Consider the following 16882-nt stretch of genomic DNA (forward strand, 5'->3'; position numbering starts at 1 on the left):
AAAAGACCCGAGCATGCTTTAATTATGGCCTGTTGTTGGGGAGCCTTTGGTGGGTGTGAAACTGCTGAAATGTGGAGCTATTCAAATAGAGGTCAGGCCCAGAGACCTTGGAGCACAATGATTAACAAGGCTGCAAGCATTCAAGCTCAGCCAGCCAGAAAGAATAGGAAATTGGCAACAGGGGCTGGGAGAGGAGTTTGAATACAAAGAGAGCTAGGCCAAAATACCCCACTCTTTTTTTTTTCCTCTCGCTATTTTCACTCATTTGTTAAAAAGGTTTTTATTCCTCCTTTCTAACACTAAACCTTTGAGTTGCCTCTGGATGAACAAGCAATACCATTTTCTTTTCCTTTTTCAAGAAAACACAATGTGTGGCAGTCAATTAATAAAAGTGTGTGTCAGAGAGCTCCTACAGGCTGTTCCCACTTGTCTCTCTCTGCCATGGGAAAGGGTTTGCTGGTCCAAAGACTGGTAGCCTGTGGTGGAACTGAAGAGGAGAAATGTCTAAGAAGGGATTTGCCCTTAAAAAACAAACAGAACAATGGGCATTGGCTTGGCAACCATAGGGGAAATGTAGAAACTTAGTTCCAGGAGGATGTATTTGCTCCTGCCCCACTCAGCGTTGAAAATCTCAGCACATCAAAGTGTCTCTCCTGGACTTGTCTCTTACGCCACCACAGCATTATGTGCGCCCACGCCCTGCGGGGATGTTGAGTTTTTATCCATCCCTTTGGCATAGACCTACCCACAGATCACCCTGACATCCCCAATGATGCTTGCTAAGGCCAGGATTCCCCAGGGACATGAGATTCAGGTCTCACACTGAAGGCAGCTGAGAAACAGGAATTGTGGCTTTTGGCCATCTCCCTTCACATCTTTAGTTCACGCACCAAAGTCGAGAAACAAGCAAAGACTGCAGCCAGCTTAAGTACTGAGAGCAAAAGTCTGAGCCCCATCTCAGCTGAGGAAAACCATGCCAGTATTTGAACTGTGGAATTTTTTTAATTTCTGTTCTCTTCTTTTGGGTTATTGTGTATTTGTGCCGCATAGCCCAGAAGCTACCTTATGATGCCCTTGTCTGGAATGTTGCAAAATGCAGGGGGCTTTGTTTTGGAAATATTTTGCCTTTTTTTGGTCTTTATATATTTAAACTGGAAATGTTCTGATAATAATCTTCAAAAGGTGCGAAAGGAGTACCTGAGGGTTCGGGGGGTTATCTGGATGGTTTAGTTTGCTTTGTTGTTGGTTTTTGCTAGGTTTTAAATCAGAGTGATGTAACAAAACCAACAAAGCCTATTTATTTTTTTCTTTCTTTTTACTTAACATTAGAAGTGATAAATTTCTGTCTGTGGTGCTGGGTATTCATTGCTAGCTGGAATTAAAGCTGGGGGGAAGGATTTTTAAACAGACTGTTTAAACAGCTTTTGTGGATCTCTATGTTTGTTCTGTGTGCTTGTTTTTCTTCAGACCTCTTTGACTCTTGTAATTGATGGTCAATTTGAAAGCCAAAAGAAGCTAACTCTGAGAAAGGAATTCTTACTCTTTTTTTTTTTTTTTTTTTTTTTAAAGTGGTTATACAGAGAGTTAGGCTTGTGTAGTGGTGCTTTCCTTTGTTGAGCTTTCAAGTTCATTGCCAGAAAAAAATGCAGCTTCATAGAAAATACATCACATCATCTTCTGAAGATACAGCTATAGACAAATACGTGTATACACTGGAATAGCCAAAGTTATCTTAATTCATGATAGTAGCATTTAAGGACAGCTGTGTCTTGCAGTTTAGTTTTGGGACTTCATTTTCTTTTTCGTCCTTTTGTTTGGATGCACAGAATTAGAAAAGGACTGAAACCAACCTGTTAAAAAGCAGCTATCTGCTACTGCTGCTGCCTCACAAACAGGGTTTCAGCTAGGAAAAAGCCAGGGCTCTTTTTGGAGTGCACCATCTCAGTGTGGGTCAGTGCAGGAAAAGTGATCAGTGCTGCTTTGCTGCAGGACTCAGCTTTTACTGATAACTGTCAGGAGAAAATGGGAAGCTCTTCGTGTGGCATTCTCAAATTTTCTTCTTTTTTGTTTTTAACAATGAGCCTAGGACTAAGACACTGATTATGAGCTCTCTCTTGTCCTCTGCCTAGGGAACTGGACCACAACGACATCTCGGGCACAATAGAAGATACCAACGGAGCCTTTACAGGCCTAGAAAACCTAAGCAAGCTGTGAGTATCCCTGGGTTTGAAGTTCTGCAAAGCAGTCGTGTTGTGTGCCTGTGTGGGGGTGGGTCTCTCCAACATAGCCTTTCTCCCTTTGGAACAAGATAAAAATCAACAGAAAATCTGAGATATAGTAGTTTTGCAGGCTCACTGCAAGAGTGCAAATGTGGTTATCAAGCACTTGTGTTTGTAAGCAGGTATGAGGCAATTACAGTTCTTTTAAAGCAATGAACAGACGGTCCCACACGCTGTAGTTCAGACACAGGAGAGAGAAACTTATTTTCATCTGTAAGATTCAGCACAACTGTTCTTTGCTTCCAAAAGCAAACAGCAACAAAAAAGGCCCCTTGCAATCTTCGGTGAAGCACTGATTGATGCAGCAAATAACAATAAACAGAAGAGAAAAATCACCCCATTTCCTGTTATAACAGAGGATTGAAACAGGATTCGTTTCTGTGGGATACTCTGTCTGAGAGTGATCTTTTGGGCTTGCTTCCATGTGCAGTGACAATAAAAGGCACCATGGGGCATAGGCTCTTAAAGAGATAAAAAGAAACCTAAGGCAAGCATGCGCCTTGCAAATGTTTATAGCTTGCTTGGCCTTTGCAAGTATTTTCACATTGCTCTGTGCTTGTTCGTGTTCCATTTGAAATCGGCTATATAAATCAGCCCTGTCAGAGAAGTCTCTGATGGCTTGTGACAAATCAAGAGTCTTTCTAATCATTACCTCTTGCCTTTGTTTAAGTTCTCAGCACCCCCCCATCACACTGTCTCTGATGCTGAGATGGCACAGCCAGAGGTGCAGTAAAAGTACCTCGATGGATAGCAGATGGCTAGAATGAATCCTGGCAGGCGGTATATTGTCACGATCTCATTAGAGACTCCTGGGGGAGTGGGAAGAGCCGTGGCAGGATTCGTGGGGACATAATACTTAGATGGAGAAGAAAAATTTTGAAGTCACAGACATAGAGAGCATTTGATCATTGTTGAGGGGATTCACTGGATCCAAGAAGAGGGGAACCAAGTTGTAGCTGCGAGTAAAGTGAGGCAGAAAGCAGAGGACTTAAGGACGGGGGGGCAGTCGGGCAGGGAGGTAGAAGCAGTGTGGGAGAGAGAGAGGCCAGTAGGAATCGCTGTGCACGTGGAGTTGGGAAATCTTCCCACAAGTTGCTAGAGAAAAGGCAGAGGAGCAGATGTGGCGGGTGGGAGAGTCCTTGGCTGCTGTTGCTGAAGTTTTTTGTTTGTCTGAAGAAACCAGTGAAACCATGTGAGCAGCTAGAAGGGTAGTGGGAGCAGAGGCTGTGTCCAGAGGGATTTGCAGGCTGTAGGATTGTGAGTCTGTAGTGCTGCTTTGACAAGGGGGAGAAGGTGGAGGAAAGGAGCAGAGAGAGAGGGAGCTGTCCTGGTGGGACATCCACAGTAGGGCATCCCTCCAACATAGCCACTGGCACGAGAGCAAAAGTGGTGGTCTCAGGTGATTGGGACATGTTAGAAATGCTGGGTGCAGATAACAGGAGAGAGGTGAAAAAGCCAGAGAAAGCATTGAGGGAAAGAGTTCAGCAAAAGGATTGACTGAGCAACGAGGAGAAATGAGCACTGACGAGTTGTGGGGGTCAGGCAGAGGCCAGGAGTTATGACAAGGAGCGGGAGGAGGAAGGAAGGGAGCAGAGGCAGCCTGTGGGCTTGTGCAGGGTGTGTGTTTGGAGCTCTGGGCAGAGCAGCTATCGCTCCCCTGTGAAATAGCCATGGCCTGATCTGGTGTTTATCATCCGGTACAAGGAACTGCTTCGAAAGGTGTCCGGTTTTGTCTGCTGTTAGCAAAGGATGCAACAGGGACTTACACAAGTCTAAAGAAGCCAGGTTTGCATCTTTTTTCACATTGTTGACCTCTGTCTTCTGTTGCACATGGACTTGGGCCAGTTCTGGGTCTGGTTGAATGCAGGGAAGGACGTGTGACCATGGTTTGTGGGGGGAATTACAGCAAATTTCATAGCCTGGAAGAGCATGTGAATCAGGTTGGTCTTCGGCAGAAAGGAGTGGTTTGATTACCTGACAGAGTGAACCTGCTGTTGGACAGACAGGTTGCCTGGATCATTAATTGTCAGCTAGAGTGTAAGGCTAGAAAAACCCTGAGAATATGAGAATATTTCATTATATTTCTTGAGGCATTTGGGGGACACTTGGGAGTGGTCAGTTTTAAAGGGATCTGCTCAGGTCTGTTTTAGCTCATCAGCACTTAAATCCCAAACTTGTAATTTCAACTAAGGCTGAAGTGAGTATCATTCTTGCTGGGAGGATTTTTTCGTAAATAAAATAAAACATCAGCCTTTACAGCAAACATTTCACCGCATGATTTAGGGCCTGTGTTTAAACTGTCAACCAGCCTTAAATGCATTAGCATACAAAAAATAAATGGGCACTTCAGAGGAGCCCTTCCAATGAATTAATAATCACCTCATCTCTGTGGAGATTGCCTTAAAAGCTGTTCCCCTTTGATCTGGCACAGATTAGCCTCTGAAAGGATTTAGCACAGAGAGGGTTGTTCGCTGAAATGAAGGTGTTAAACTGAGAGGTGGGGAGGCCAGTCACTTTAGCCTTCTCTGAATTATATATGAAGCTCTCCAGGATGGAGTGCACAGGCCTAAATTAAAATGTTGCTTCAAGAAAGAGGGAGTTGAGAAGCACCGAAGCATAAAAAGCATCAGTGGAATTGCTGGGGAACGAGTTTCCTAATTATTCAAGCTGCTAAATGTAACCGGTTTTTTGATGGCTCACTCGGTGACTGAGATCTTCCTGCAGGTGCAAAACTGGCTGGAGGAGAAAATGCTACTTTCTAATGAATTGCGTGCCTAGGTGTAATTACACTTATGCAATCACCGGGAGAGCATGCTTGTGCCTAGCTCTGCTGACAGCGGAGGAGTGTTTCTGGACTGCGGCAGGCAGGCTAATGGTGGAGCTGCATACTGCTGCGTTCTAGTGTGCCCCAGCCCTTTGAAGGGGGCTGCTGGGTTCAAACCATTTTGGAATTGGAGAAGTGGTTAGTTGAGATTTGAAGAGCATAATGATTTTAATGAGTTTGCTGGGGCATGGCATTATTACCAGCGTGTTACATGTATCTCATGTATATAGCCATAAAATTGTATGCACCTATGCATGTGGTGTATACATTATGTATTCACATCCCCAGATGTACTGCTTATCTCTGCACAAATAAGTAAACAGATATAATCAGTATCTCCTAATTTTCAAAGTCGAAGATCCACTGTAAACAATAAATAGAAATCTTCAGTTACCAAACCCAAGCTCAGCATACCACCCTCATTTAGGAATATGGCTCCAGAAATTGGTGTGTATGGGTGGAGCCATATGACCAGAGTTTGCATATAGTAAATTATTTACTATATTAATCATTCTAATGGATTTTTCAAAGCCTTCATTAATACAATGTCCCTTTTACCAAATGATGGTACACATGATTGCACACATCCTTTGGTGCTTGGGGTATTTCACCCAGAGCAAAAAGCCACACACACTCTCATGCAATAAATAGGACCTCTGATACCCTGGTTTTGGTGCTGCAGCAAGGAGCTCAGTAAAGCTCACTGTAGGTATTTAGAATGATACTGTCGATAAAGCAGGTTGCAGCTATGTGGAGCCTTCAGTCAGCCACCAGCATGCCTACGATAGCTGTCTTTATTCTCGCCTCAAATCAAATAACGAAGGGACACAGCTCTGAAAATTCAGCTGTGGTTTTGCACCAAGTCAGCTCTGCCCATAAGAAAGGCCTTTAAGTATGTGTCTCACTATGGAGGCTGGGAGGTGGCTTTGCCTGAAACTGAAGCTTTTGGTTGTGTTTTGCTCTGGAATGGTAAGATTTTTGATTCTGGGGCCACAGACCTGTTGCATGGAGCTAGGAGTAACTGGCCTTTCCTGTTTACTCAAGAATTAGAGTGGTGGCTCATCCAGCAATACCCGTGTCAGGGTATTGATTTTGTGAGGACCTGCTCAGGGTCATAGTGCTGCCCAGTGGCAGGCACCCAAATTCCCTCCAAAGACAACAGGCTGCAAGGACAGACTGTGATACAGTCTCAGTCCTCCCTGTCGTAACAGCGTGATGAGCCACGTTTTTGCTTTCTACCCAGTATGGCATCCACTGCTTTCATCCACACAAAAAACGGGCTCTCTTGGTGCCAGTGTTGAGACACCAAATTATCCTGACATTTGAAGGGTGCTTTGTGGAAAGCCCCTAACAAGCTCCTGCAAATGTATTTGCTCGTATAATGGCTGCACATGCTCCATCTTGTACCCCAGCCTCCTTTCCCCAGCCGGTAGCAAGCAGAGGGACCATCATAGTTTTAGGGCTTTTTTAGGGTGTAAATATAGGTTACACCGTATATTGAAGGAAAAATCTCGAGGGAAACTCAATCAAATGCAGCACCGTATGTGCCAGTTTTTTACCTGAGGTGTTAGTGATGACTTGCATTGGACACCATATGAAGCAGACGGTGATAAAAGATGCACCTGGAAGATAAACCTTAGACAGAGAGAACCTGGGGAAGGAAAGCATTTCCTAATTAATGACATTGGTTGATGTTTTATTAAAACAGCTGAGGAGACTATCCATTTTGCATGAACCCTGCCCCTGACCAGTCACCACTGGTCAATATTTATAGAGAACTGTTACTTTGCAGATAGCAGCTGGGCCGCGATCGCTCCAGCTGGCTGTTGCCTGCTGATAGTCCCCCATCTTGCCACTGTGTAGCACTGTCTGCTGATTCCGAGGAATGCTCTCTGGTCACAGATGCAAGCAAGCATGCTCCTCAGCGCTCTACGTTACCTTTTCTCTTTTTCCTTTTGCCCCTTGAAATTACCACTTGGCTATTATTTATTGCATTATATTACTTTGCTGTTGTATTTATAATAAGCCGAGGAAGGAAGTCGGCAGTCTCTTCAGTTAGCTGCTGTATAAACGTGCAGCTGAGAGACAGCCCTCAGCCCTTGTGTGTGGATGTCTGTTCAGGCCAAGCAGCAGTGAATAAATTACCACTCTCTTACTATCTGGGAAGAAGTCAGAAATGAAAAGTGTTGCAGGGAGAGACCAAAATCTTGTTAAACTGTCATTGCACTTAATGCTGTCCACAGCCAGCCTGCAAAGAATAGAGGGGACCCTGTGTTACTCAGCAAGCTGGTTTCCAAGCTCTGAAGCAAACCTGCCTTTTTACGTGATATGGCACATTCCCTTTTGTGCTGTCATCACTATTAAATTCGAATACAGATAAAAGGATTTAATTTCAGGAGCGGGAAAGTGAGTGTACTTCAGCCCTCTTAATCTCCATGCAGTTCAGATTTCCTGGGAGTTACACTGAGAGCGTATATCAGATAAAGCCACATTAATTGTGTTCCTTCTTTTTCTGCCCCCCTCTCCCCATTTTCTTTCTGTTTATCTGGCACTGGATGTTTGGAAACTGCAGAACTCTGTTTGGAAACAAGATAAAGTCGGTGGCCAAGAAAGCGTTCTCAGGGTTGGAGGCCCTGGAGCACCTGTGAGTAACCCACCATGCCTGAGAGTTTGGGAAGGGGGGGTCTGCCAAAAGTAGCTGCTTGAGAGATCTGCTAGCAATTTAATAGTGTCTTTGTAAACTGAGAAGCCAGTCCATTTGTGGGGGCCACCTGCTTCCTTCTCGTTATAAGTCCGCTTCAACTTTGGCCTTTTTTTGTGCCAGGAACAAAGTTATAGAACATATGGCAAATCTGCATGCTCTTAATTTTTTGGTTTGTTCTTGGATAAGTATCGCCTTGACTTGCACATTGCTTCCTTGCAGGCTGTTAGCAATGAAAATATGCTATTTCAGATGTAGCCCTCTCTCCTCCTCCCTTGTCCCAACTTCCTCCTAAATCTAGGCTCTGGCAGTGACACATGTTGCAAATGACTGCTTACAATGCAGGCACCGAACATCCCCGTTCAGCACAACTGCCTTAGAGCGATTTGCAAGAAGTAAATTTTGGCTGCTGCTATGTAATTTTTTTTCTGTGTCCCAAGGCTGATGACTCCAGCAGTGATTCATGAATAACTTCCTTTCTGAATTAAGACAAGTTAAAGTATATGTGATTTTGCTCTAGATGTTTTATTGGCTGTTGATTGTATGAAATGTCATGACCATTGAGAGCATACCGAAGGGTTGGGGCTGCCTGACTGCAGGGGTACGTTCCCAGATAAAGGTTCCCTTATTAATGCTCTACTGAGATTTTCCTCTTCAAGCAGTGCTTGTCTGTCCTACGCTTCACTTAGTAAACTTAAGCCCTCAATCTGACACTATTTTATTTCAGAGGACAAGTGAATTTTTTAATTAGCAATAGTTGTGAGGGAAGCTTTTAAGAATACCTTCTTTTGGATTGCAACGTTTTTCAAACAATGATAGTATCCTCTCAAAGTCACTTTCAAATAACTTCTCAGATGCCATTTAGTGCAAGTATTTGCTTTCTTTATGTTTGCTCAAGTTCTAGCCTGGGATATGACATTCCTGACTATCTTTGGTTATCGAGGGGACTGAGGAATTTCTGACCTATGGATAATGGAGGTAGCTAAGACTCAGAAAGTGTAGTGAGAAGATGGGGTATGGAATGACTTAGTGATTTATTCCCATAATTTTTGCTGGTTGACTATTGTTCAGCAATACTTACTCAATATTAAAGTGTTTTGTGGAAAGACATTTCTATGAGCCACAAGTGGATATGGCCTTAACAAGGAGCTACCAAATCACCTGCTGCTGGAGTCATTGCTTAAATATGGAGAGACTTCATCATGGCCATAGCATCCCTTTTGTTCACATTGCCTTTGGTTGTGTTCTGCAGGAACCTTGGGGATAACGCCATACGCTCAATTCAAGCAGACGCTTTTGCTAAGATGAAGAGCCTGCGGCAGCTGTAAGTAATTGGACTGTACACACCATTAAAGACGCAGGGATCCTTCTTGTCCTGGACATAAGAAATAGCACATTGTTTCCAGTGGGGTGTTATTCGCATTACCACTCATTTATTTCCTCCTCCCCTCTGTCCTCCTCTGCAGGGTATTTTTACACATGAGTAGATGTCACGGGAACATCTTGCATTTAATAGTGAGTGAAATTAGATCATTGGAACAGGTTCTTCCAGCAGGTTCGCATCTGTGCAATTATTCATCTCCGCTCAGGAAGTCCAGCCCTGGTCCTGTTAGCCATCTCTCCTTCTCACACTGCCACTGATTTAATTCCCAGTGGCCCATCTGCTCCTTTGCTCTACCTATGTTTAGGATTCGCATACAGTACTGACATTTCAGCAGTAAGCTGGATCCACTTGTCATCCAGCCTTCTGGAGTAAAAATACGGATGTGTTATCAGAGCTGCTGCTTGTGCTCCAGGCTGGGGCTCTGTACTGTTATCGGACACTGTTTCCAGTCTTGGCTGGTTTCCTTTTCTCTTCTTCTCCATAAATATTTAATCCACTGTCAGTTCATTGCTACACTCTGGAGTAGCGCAATATCTGTGGAACAAGAAATCCCTTACTTGGTATTTGGGCAGGTTCAGATTCTTTTTCCTGACGTTGGAAGTGGGAATCGGATGGTCACTGTTAGCAATGATATTTAATACCAGTGACTGGAGAATGAATAAGATAAACGTCGCATGTCCGTTGTTTGTTTAACCACCTTATCTTCTGCACCAGCTCTTGAAACAAAATTGAGGTGAAAGATTGATCTTATTAGAGAAGAGCTTGTGGGACCCAGATATTGTGAAGGAACCTTTATACCACGGAGAAAGTGGCTTTCAGATAGAGGACATACACATGCAGAATGCATTGTACTGAAGTCTTAAATACTAAGGGCCTCTCTGACCTGTCCCAGCTAGCCAACAGTGTTTATGCCATCACATGTATTAGGGGGCTACGCATCTTTCTAGGACAGCCAAGTGGACAACTTCGGAAAATCAGATCCCTGTGTTCCTTCATTCCCTCCCTCTCCAGTCCATTTCTTTCTTTTCCCCTTTCCTGGCTAGTTTCAGACTTCAGGATTTCCTGAGGTTATCAGACAGAAAAATGGGAGGAGATTCACATCTGCTTACAACACAGTGCTGGAGTTGGGATTCTGCTGTGCTCTTGGTATCCTGCTCTTGCACAACTTGCAGTATTGCAGCACAGGACTTCGCTGTCCCGGGACATTTTCCCAGTCTCTGAGGCACCATCACATTCGATTTGAGGGATCAGACTGGGTTTTGCTAGGATCTTGGACCAAACCAGACCAAAGTCTGAATTCCCTGTTGGTGTAAACTTGCAGTTCTCCACTGGCCTCAGAGCTATGCTGAGCCACAATTTGGCCCCAAATATTTAAAAAAAATCCCAAGTCTCTCCTTTTATTTGCTCCTTTTTCACAGCTCTTTTCTTAACAGAAGGTGCTAAGTTACTGTTAAGATGCTGAGATATGTTTTTGTGTTTTGCTTTCCAAACTAATCACTGTTTGTATTGGGTTTACACAAATGTCTTTGGTAATTTCTCTTTCACTGCTTCTGTTAATCAGTAAACACATCATCAGCTACACCTCTTATCCCTGGTGATGCTGGTGTGCAAACAGGTACCTTACAGAAGGCAGGCAGGGGCCTCTGCACTTACTGCTTTGGTGTTGGCCACTGAGGGAACTAAAGGTCTTACAGCGGGAACTTGGCATCCTCTCACTGCTCAGTAATTAAGTCCTGAATCCAGTCCCCACCAAAGATGCTCAAACCACAGAGGCAGAGAAGGAGCATGTGTGGTAATTAAATATGAGAAGTGGGAGCAGGACGGGCTGTACTGTTGACTTGTGCCTTCACTATGTGTCTCCTTTGTAGATGATCTGCCTCGGTTTCTCTCACTTAAGCCAGGGACAGCATTGCTCGTCTGTTCCTGGGGATCACTCTGGAAGTTGGTTAATAAATATAAGGTGCTAGGGAGTGTCAGTGGAGTACAGGAGTGGGTTGCTCTATGTGGAGATGAAATGCTGTTTAAATGTGTTATTTATTTAACATCATTCGTGCCTCAAGGACAGCCCTGCAGTCCTTTTTTTCCTTCCACTCATGCTGGTAGGAAGGGAGGAATGTGTCTAACACGAAAGGGCTGTGAGCTTTCCAGCCTTCTCTCCTTGCAGGACTCACAGCAGGCTCGTGTTGGTTTTGTTTCCCTGCAGCCACATAAACAGCGACAGCTTCCTCTGCGATTGCCAGCTGAAATGGTTGCCCCAGTGGTTAGTTGAGAAAGAGCTGCAATCCTTTGTGGTGGCCACCTGCGCCCATCCTGAGTCATTAAAAAGCAAGAGCATTTTTGCCATCGTGCCAGAAAGTTTTGTGTGTGGTAAGTCTTGCCTGTGTGTTTTGAGGTTGTATGAAGGGTAGGACTCACTTGGGAAACATTTTCTTTGACTACTAACATGTTATTACGAGAGGGTTTCTGTTTTGTTTTGTTACTCAGTGGGATCAAAGGAAGCCCAAGCCTGCATTTTAAAAATTTGTCATTGGCTACAATTTATTTCCCACCAAAACCACACAGTGCATTGCTTGCATCTAGTGTTTTCCTTACAGGGCTCTCTGAGTATTAAATCAGAAAGGGACTAATGCTTGTTCCAGTTCCAAATGGGGCTGCACAGAGACTTCCCCAGTCCTCTCAGTTTGATACTACCAAGACTGCAGCTATTAATTTTTTTCACTCTGCAGCATTCTGATCTTCTTCTGTGGCTTTGTGTTCTTCACTTATCTCTTCTCCCTCTTGGAAATAACAAAGGGTTAAAAAAAAGCAGAGGAGAATCTTTCCATCACAGCTCCATTTTTGGGGCCAGTAAAGCATTACACATGAACCAACCGGTGGCTAACAGTTGCATTATAATCTTTGTTTGTCCTATGGTTGTTTTTTCTTCTAAACAGCACCTACTGCTGTTCTCCCACCCAAACTCTGCAGTTGAGTCTGCACCTGAGCTGTGGTTGTAAAGCAGCTTTACTTAATACCCAGCACACACAAACATCTACTACCTCTCTCGTAAAGAAAAGAAATGTAAATGATCAGAGGAGGCCAAAGTGATGCTGCTCATGCATCCAGCTTTTGGGCAAAATAAAGGCCTGGTTTGGTGAGCCAAACCCTGTGCTGTGGAGCCAACCAGTGTGGATCCTGGGTGGAGCTGCACATGCCTGTTTGATGAAGGAAAAACGAGCTTTTGAAAACACTGTTTAACTAACTTGAATGCATGACTTGCATTGAATGCTGAGAAAAAGCTTTGTTCCAGCTGCTGTGCCATGTCCCTCTCAATCCCAGAGTGGTAGGGCTCTGCCTAGGTGGCCTCTGTCTGAGGCAGTCTGGGAGGCTTGCTGTGTTCATCTGGAAGAAGAGATCATGAAGGCTCCATCCCCACAGCAACATCACAAAGCGAAGACAGCTTTGCTTCTCCAGTGCCTGCCAAGTCCTCCAGGCACTAGTACTCCTGGTTCCAGAGGCCTGTCTGTTTAATTAAACCTTAGTCAAATATTAAATTACACCATTTGTAGAAATCTAATAAATGAATCTGCTTGGAACCTTGCTAAAACCAACAGTCTTCAGGGCAGAGAGAGAGTGTGCAAAGCTTTCCACCCCAGATGGGTGACAGGCAAATACAGCTGCTTCTGCTTTGACAGTGCGTGCTGCAGTCGCCTTGCTCGTGAGCTTTTATCCCTAGAGGTGGCATTTGCAGCCCTTTAAGTGTCCTCCTGCTCTCCCCTCCTGCTTCATGCTAATGCAGGCCTGGAGGTGAAGTTTTACGTTCAGTATTGCTCTTCATGCATGGGTTGTACAAGGAAGGATATTTTCTTTAGACCATAGTGTCTTTCTGAGGTTCAGCTACATTGGTGAAGAGAGCTAGGCATCTTATAGGTGTTTGAGGTCACTAAGTGACCGTCTCAGTCCACTGATTGCAGAAGGAACCAGAGGAATGAGAGTCCTAGCTTAGAGCAGCCACTCAGTGGAGTTGTGCATGGCACATCGGCACTATAGAGCTAGTCTCGATGGCGGAGTGCTTTGCAAGAGCAAGCTGCTTTCCTGGTGTAGACAACAGTGGATGCAAAAGCAGATGTGCAATAATGTCTTTCACTTATGCACTACTCATTTCTCATTGCATCTCTTTGCTTGCTCTAGTCTTTCCTCATAGTCCAGAACTAACTATGCCTGCTGTTTTCTCTTAGATGATTTCCCCAAGCCACAGATCATTATCCAGCCTGAGACAACAGTGGCCGTCCTTGGGAAGGACATCCGTTTCACTTGCTCGGCCGCCAGCAGTAGCAGCTCCCCCATGATGTCTGCATGGAAGAAAGACAATGAGATGCTGCACAATGCTGAGATCGAGAACTCTCCCCACGTGCGGGCAAAGGATGGCGAGGTGATGGAGCACACCACCATTCTGCACCTCCGGCATGTCACCTTCGCCCACGAAGGGCGTTATCAGTGTATCATCACCAACCACTTTGGCTCTACCTATTCCAACAAGGCCCGACTCACTGTTAACGGTGAGTAGAAAGCTGCTTTCTCATTCCTTTCCTCAGCCTGAGCTGGTACAATTCTCTGGGACCCACTTTTGGCAGGCAGTTATTCCTGAGGGTCTGTTCCTGATGGTGTGGAGCTCCTAACCTCTTCACACCAGCTGCTTGCATCTCAGTGGATGCTGAGAAATGCCATGTGAGGAGCACATGCCAGGCTTGTGATGGCTGCCATCCAGCCAAGCACTTCAGCACGTACTTAACGGCTTTAGCTGCCTCTCTTTGGCTGTTCCGGTAAGAGTCTTTGCCCAATGAAATGGGCAAATGAAAATGCAAAAGGATACAAAGAAAAGGGACAAGAGTGATTGAAAGTTCTCTGTACGAGAGGTAATGGGGTTTGTTTCCAGGTTAATTGCAGAAGAAAATTAGCTTTGATCCCAGCTCTAATGATCCTTAGTGGAGGGGTGTCTTGGACACTGCAGGCAGGTATGTGCTGCAGAAACGCAGGGTTAGTCCCCAGCAGTTTAGATACATCATGCAAAAGCAGCTTGCCATCCTCTTGCCTATGGGTCATTACCATATCCATCTCCTGCCTAGGAAGGAAAACAGAACTGCCCAGAAGATGGTGTTTTCCCCATGGAATTGCTCATACCTTTTTCTTGTTTTTCTTTATCAGTGTTGCCCTCATTTATCAAAACTCCTCACGACATCACCAGCCGGACAGGGACAACGGCACGGCTGGAGTGTGCAGCTGAAGGACACCCCACCCCACAAATTGCCTGGCAGAAAGATGGGGGCACGGACTTCCCTGCGGCTCGAGAACGTCGTATGCACGTCATGCCTGACGACGATGTCTTCTTCATTACGGATGTGAAGATAGAAGACATGGGTGTCTACAGCTGCACGGCACAGAACTCTGCAGGGTCTGTGCTTGCAAATGCCACCCTGACTGTACTGGGTAAGATGCGTTAGTGCCCCTGAGAGACCAAGTGGTCTGGAAGTGGGAACTGGAAGGGATTGCTGTTCAAGCTCTTCAGCAGTTGCAGATACAGAAAAGGGACAAAGAGGCAGTGCTCTGCATTAGTCTTGTTTCATTGTTTTACACTGTAACTAATGAAAAATACCCTGCTAATTAAAAGAAGGAGCCGTGAGTTGCATTTCCTCTTGTGCCAAGGAAGCCCCTCCAACCACCCTGTTTTCTGCCTGGGAAAGTTACTTCAAAAGGAAATTGCACTCCATCTCTCTTGCCCTATGAAATAATTCATGTGTGTCAGCCGTTGCCCCTTGTCCTCAGGGGTTTCTTTGTTGGGAACACTAACACCAACTGGTTATGGGAAGGCCTTGCTTATGATTGTTAGATCTGTTGTGGTTTGCAGCTGCCATGCTCCTGGGCACGTGGCTGCGTAGTGCGTTGCTGTGTATTTGTCTGCAGGAACATCAGTTACGTTCAATACTGTTAAAAGAAATCTGTTGTTACACTGTCCCCAATAATTAATTTCTGTGTTTATTCTCCTGCAGAGACACCATCTTTGATTCATCCACTGGAAGACCATGTAGTGTCTGTAGGTGAGACTGTGGCTCTTCAGTGCAAAGCCACAGGGAGTCCACCTCCCCGCATCACCTGGCTGAAAGGTGACCAGCCCCTGATCGTGACAGAAAGGCATCACTTTACCTCTGGCAACCAGCTGCTGATCGTTAGGAACGTTGTCTTGGAGGATGCTGGGAAGTACACCTGTGAAATGTCCAACACCCTGGGGACAGAGCGCGCACACAGCCATGTGAGCATCTTACAGTCTCTTGGCTGTAGGAAGGACCGTACCACTGTGGGGATCATCACCATTGCTGTGGTGTGTAGCATCGTGCTGACTTCTCTGGTCTGGGTCTGCATCATCTACCAAACCAGGAAGAAGAGTGAAGAATACAGTGTCACCAACACAGGTAGCTCTAGTCTCCTGCTAAGGCTTTCTCTAACCTTTTGTGCTGTCAGACTTCCCACTGAGTCTGAATCGGCACGTCAGGTACCCGCACAATCATACTGGAAAAGCAGTTGGCTTATCTCAGTGGTTCTCTTGGCTCACAAAGCTGGAACTAGCTTTCACTTGCTGTTGAAGCTTGTTCAGAGCTGCATCTCTACCCTTGGCTGGCTCTTCAGAAAGGTCTTTTCTGCTTGGCAGTAGTTTCACCCATTGCTTTGCTACTTTGATTTTCCATGACCATAAATGATAACTCTTGAGACAGTCTGGATTATGTCCATGATGCTGGGAACCTGTCTTACTTCTTGGGAATCTGTATTTTCAAAGACTTCGTATTCAAAACATAGAAAAATTAGACTTTGAAGCTGGAATCCCTTTTTCCGTGTTGCCTGTAAGAGGTGTTGTAGCCCTGCTGATGAGGGGCATCCCTCACTTTTTAGGGGAAGAAGCAGTGTTTATTTCTTCCTGCTGATCTTCAAAGGGGATAATTTGGTACTGAAGTAAGTGTTGCAGTGAGAATAAACTCCTCTGCCCTCAACTTTATACAATCTCTGAACAGAAGTATGGAGGAACCAGCCTAAGGCTTGTCACCCTGCTGGGATTTGCAGCCTTTCTATATTACCTTTAGCTGTACATATAGTACAACATAGGATTTTAAAGACATGGGCTAGGCATGAAGTCTTGGATACCATATGACCAGTGCGATGTGTAAGTGGGGTTTTTCTCCCCCTTTTTTCCAGTCCTGAAAACCTAGGGGCTTCATGCCTAGCATAATTGAGTTTGTTTGTATGACGGGGGAAACTGAAATTGCCTGATATAAAATGGAGAAGGCCAAGGATAGCTAAGGGGCTCAGACTTACTTGCCTGCTTAGGTCAATCGAAGACCCTGTTCTCCAGAAGTCTTTTACTCATGACTTTGGGAGACAGAGGACTTGAGTCAAATGGGGTCCTCTGAATTTCAGGGGAGAAGGAAGGATTTACTTGTTCCGAAGAGACAGTTCCACCTCCACCTACCTTGTACTGACCGTGCCAAATGCAGACACCCAAAATGGCTTTATTAGCACTGTATCTCACAGCTTTAAGCTTTGAACAATCAGGAGTGAGGCTTCTGAGGAGAATGGAGTATTTAGGCAGTTCAGTTCCCATTGCATCTACAGAGAATACCAGTTACAGATCTGGTCCCAAATCCCTCTTGAAAATGGGATTTTCATGC

General features: G+C 45.0%; 1 protein-coding gene across 1 annotated transcript in view; it reads left to right on the forward strand.

Moving 5' to 3' along the window:
• Positions 1-16882, forward strand: part of LRIG1 (leucine rich repeats and immunoglobulin like domains 1) — a 93249-nt gene that overhangs the window by 73526 nt on the left and 2841 nt on the right. The window contains 7 exon segments of the mRNA XM_075513614.1: positions 2130-2210; positions 7676-7747; positions 9057-9128; positions 11392-11555; positions 13406-13726; positions 14373-14654; positions 15215-15634. Coding sequence (XP_075369729.1) covers positions 2130-2210; positions 7676-7747; positions 9057-9128; positions 11392-11555; positions 13406-13726; positions 14373-14654; positions 15215-15634 — 1412 coding nt within the window.

Source organism: Mycteria americana, chromosome 11 (genome assembly GCF_035582795.1).
Source record: "Mycteria americana isolate JAX WOST 10 ecotype Jacksonville Zoo and Gardens chromosome 11, USCA_MyAme_1.0, whole genome shotgun sequence".
Lineage (NCBI taxonomy): Eukaryota > Metazoa > Chordata > Aves > Ciconiiformes > Ciconiidae > Mycteria > Mycteria americana.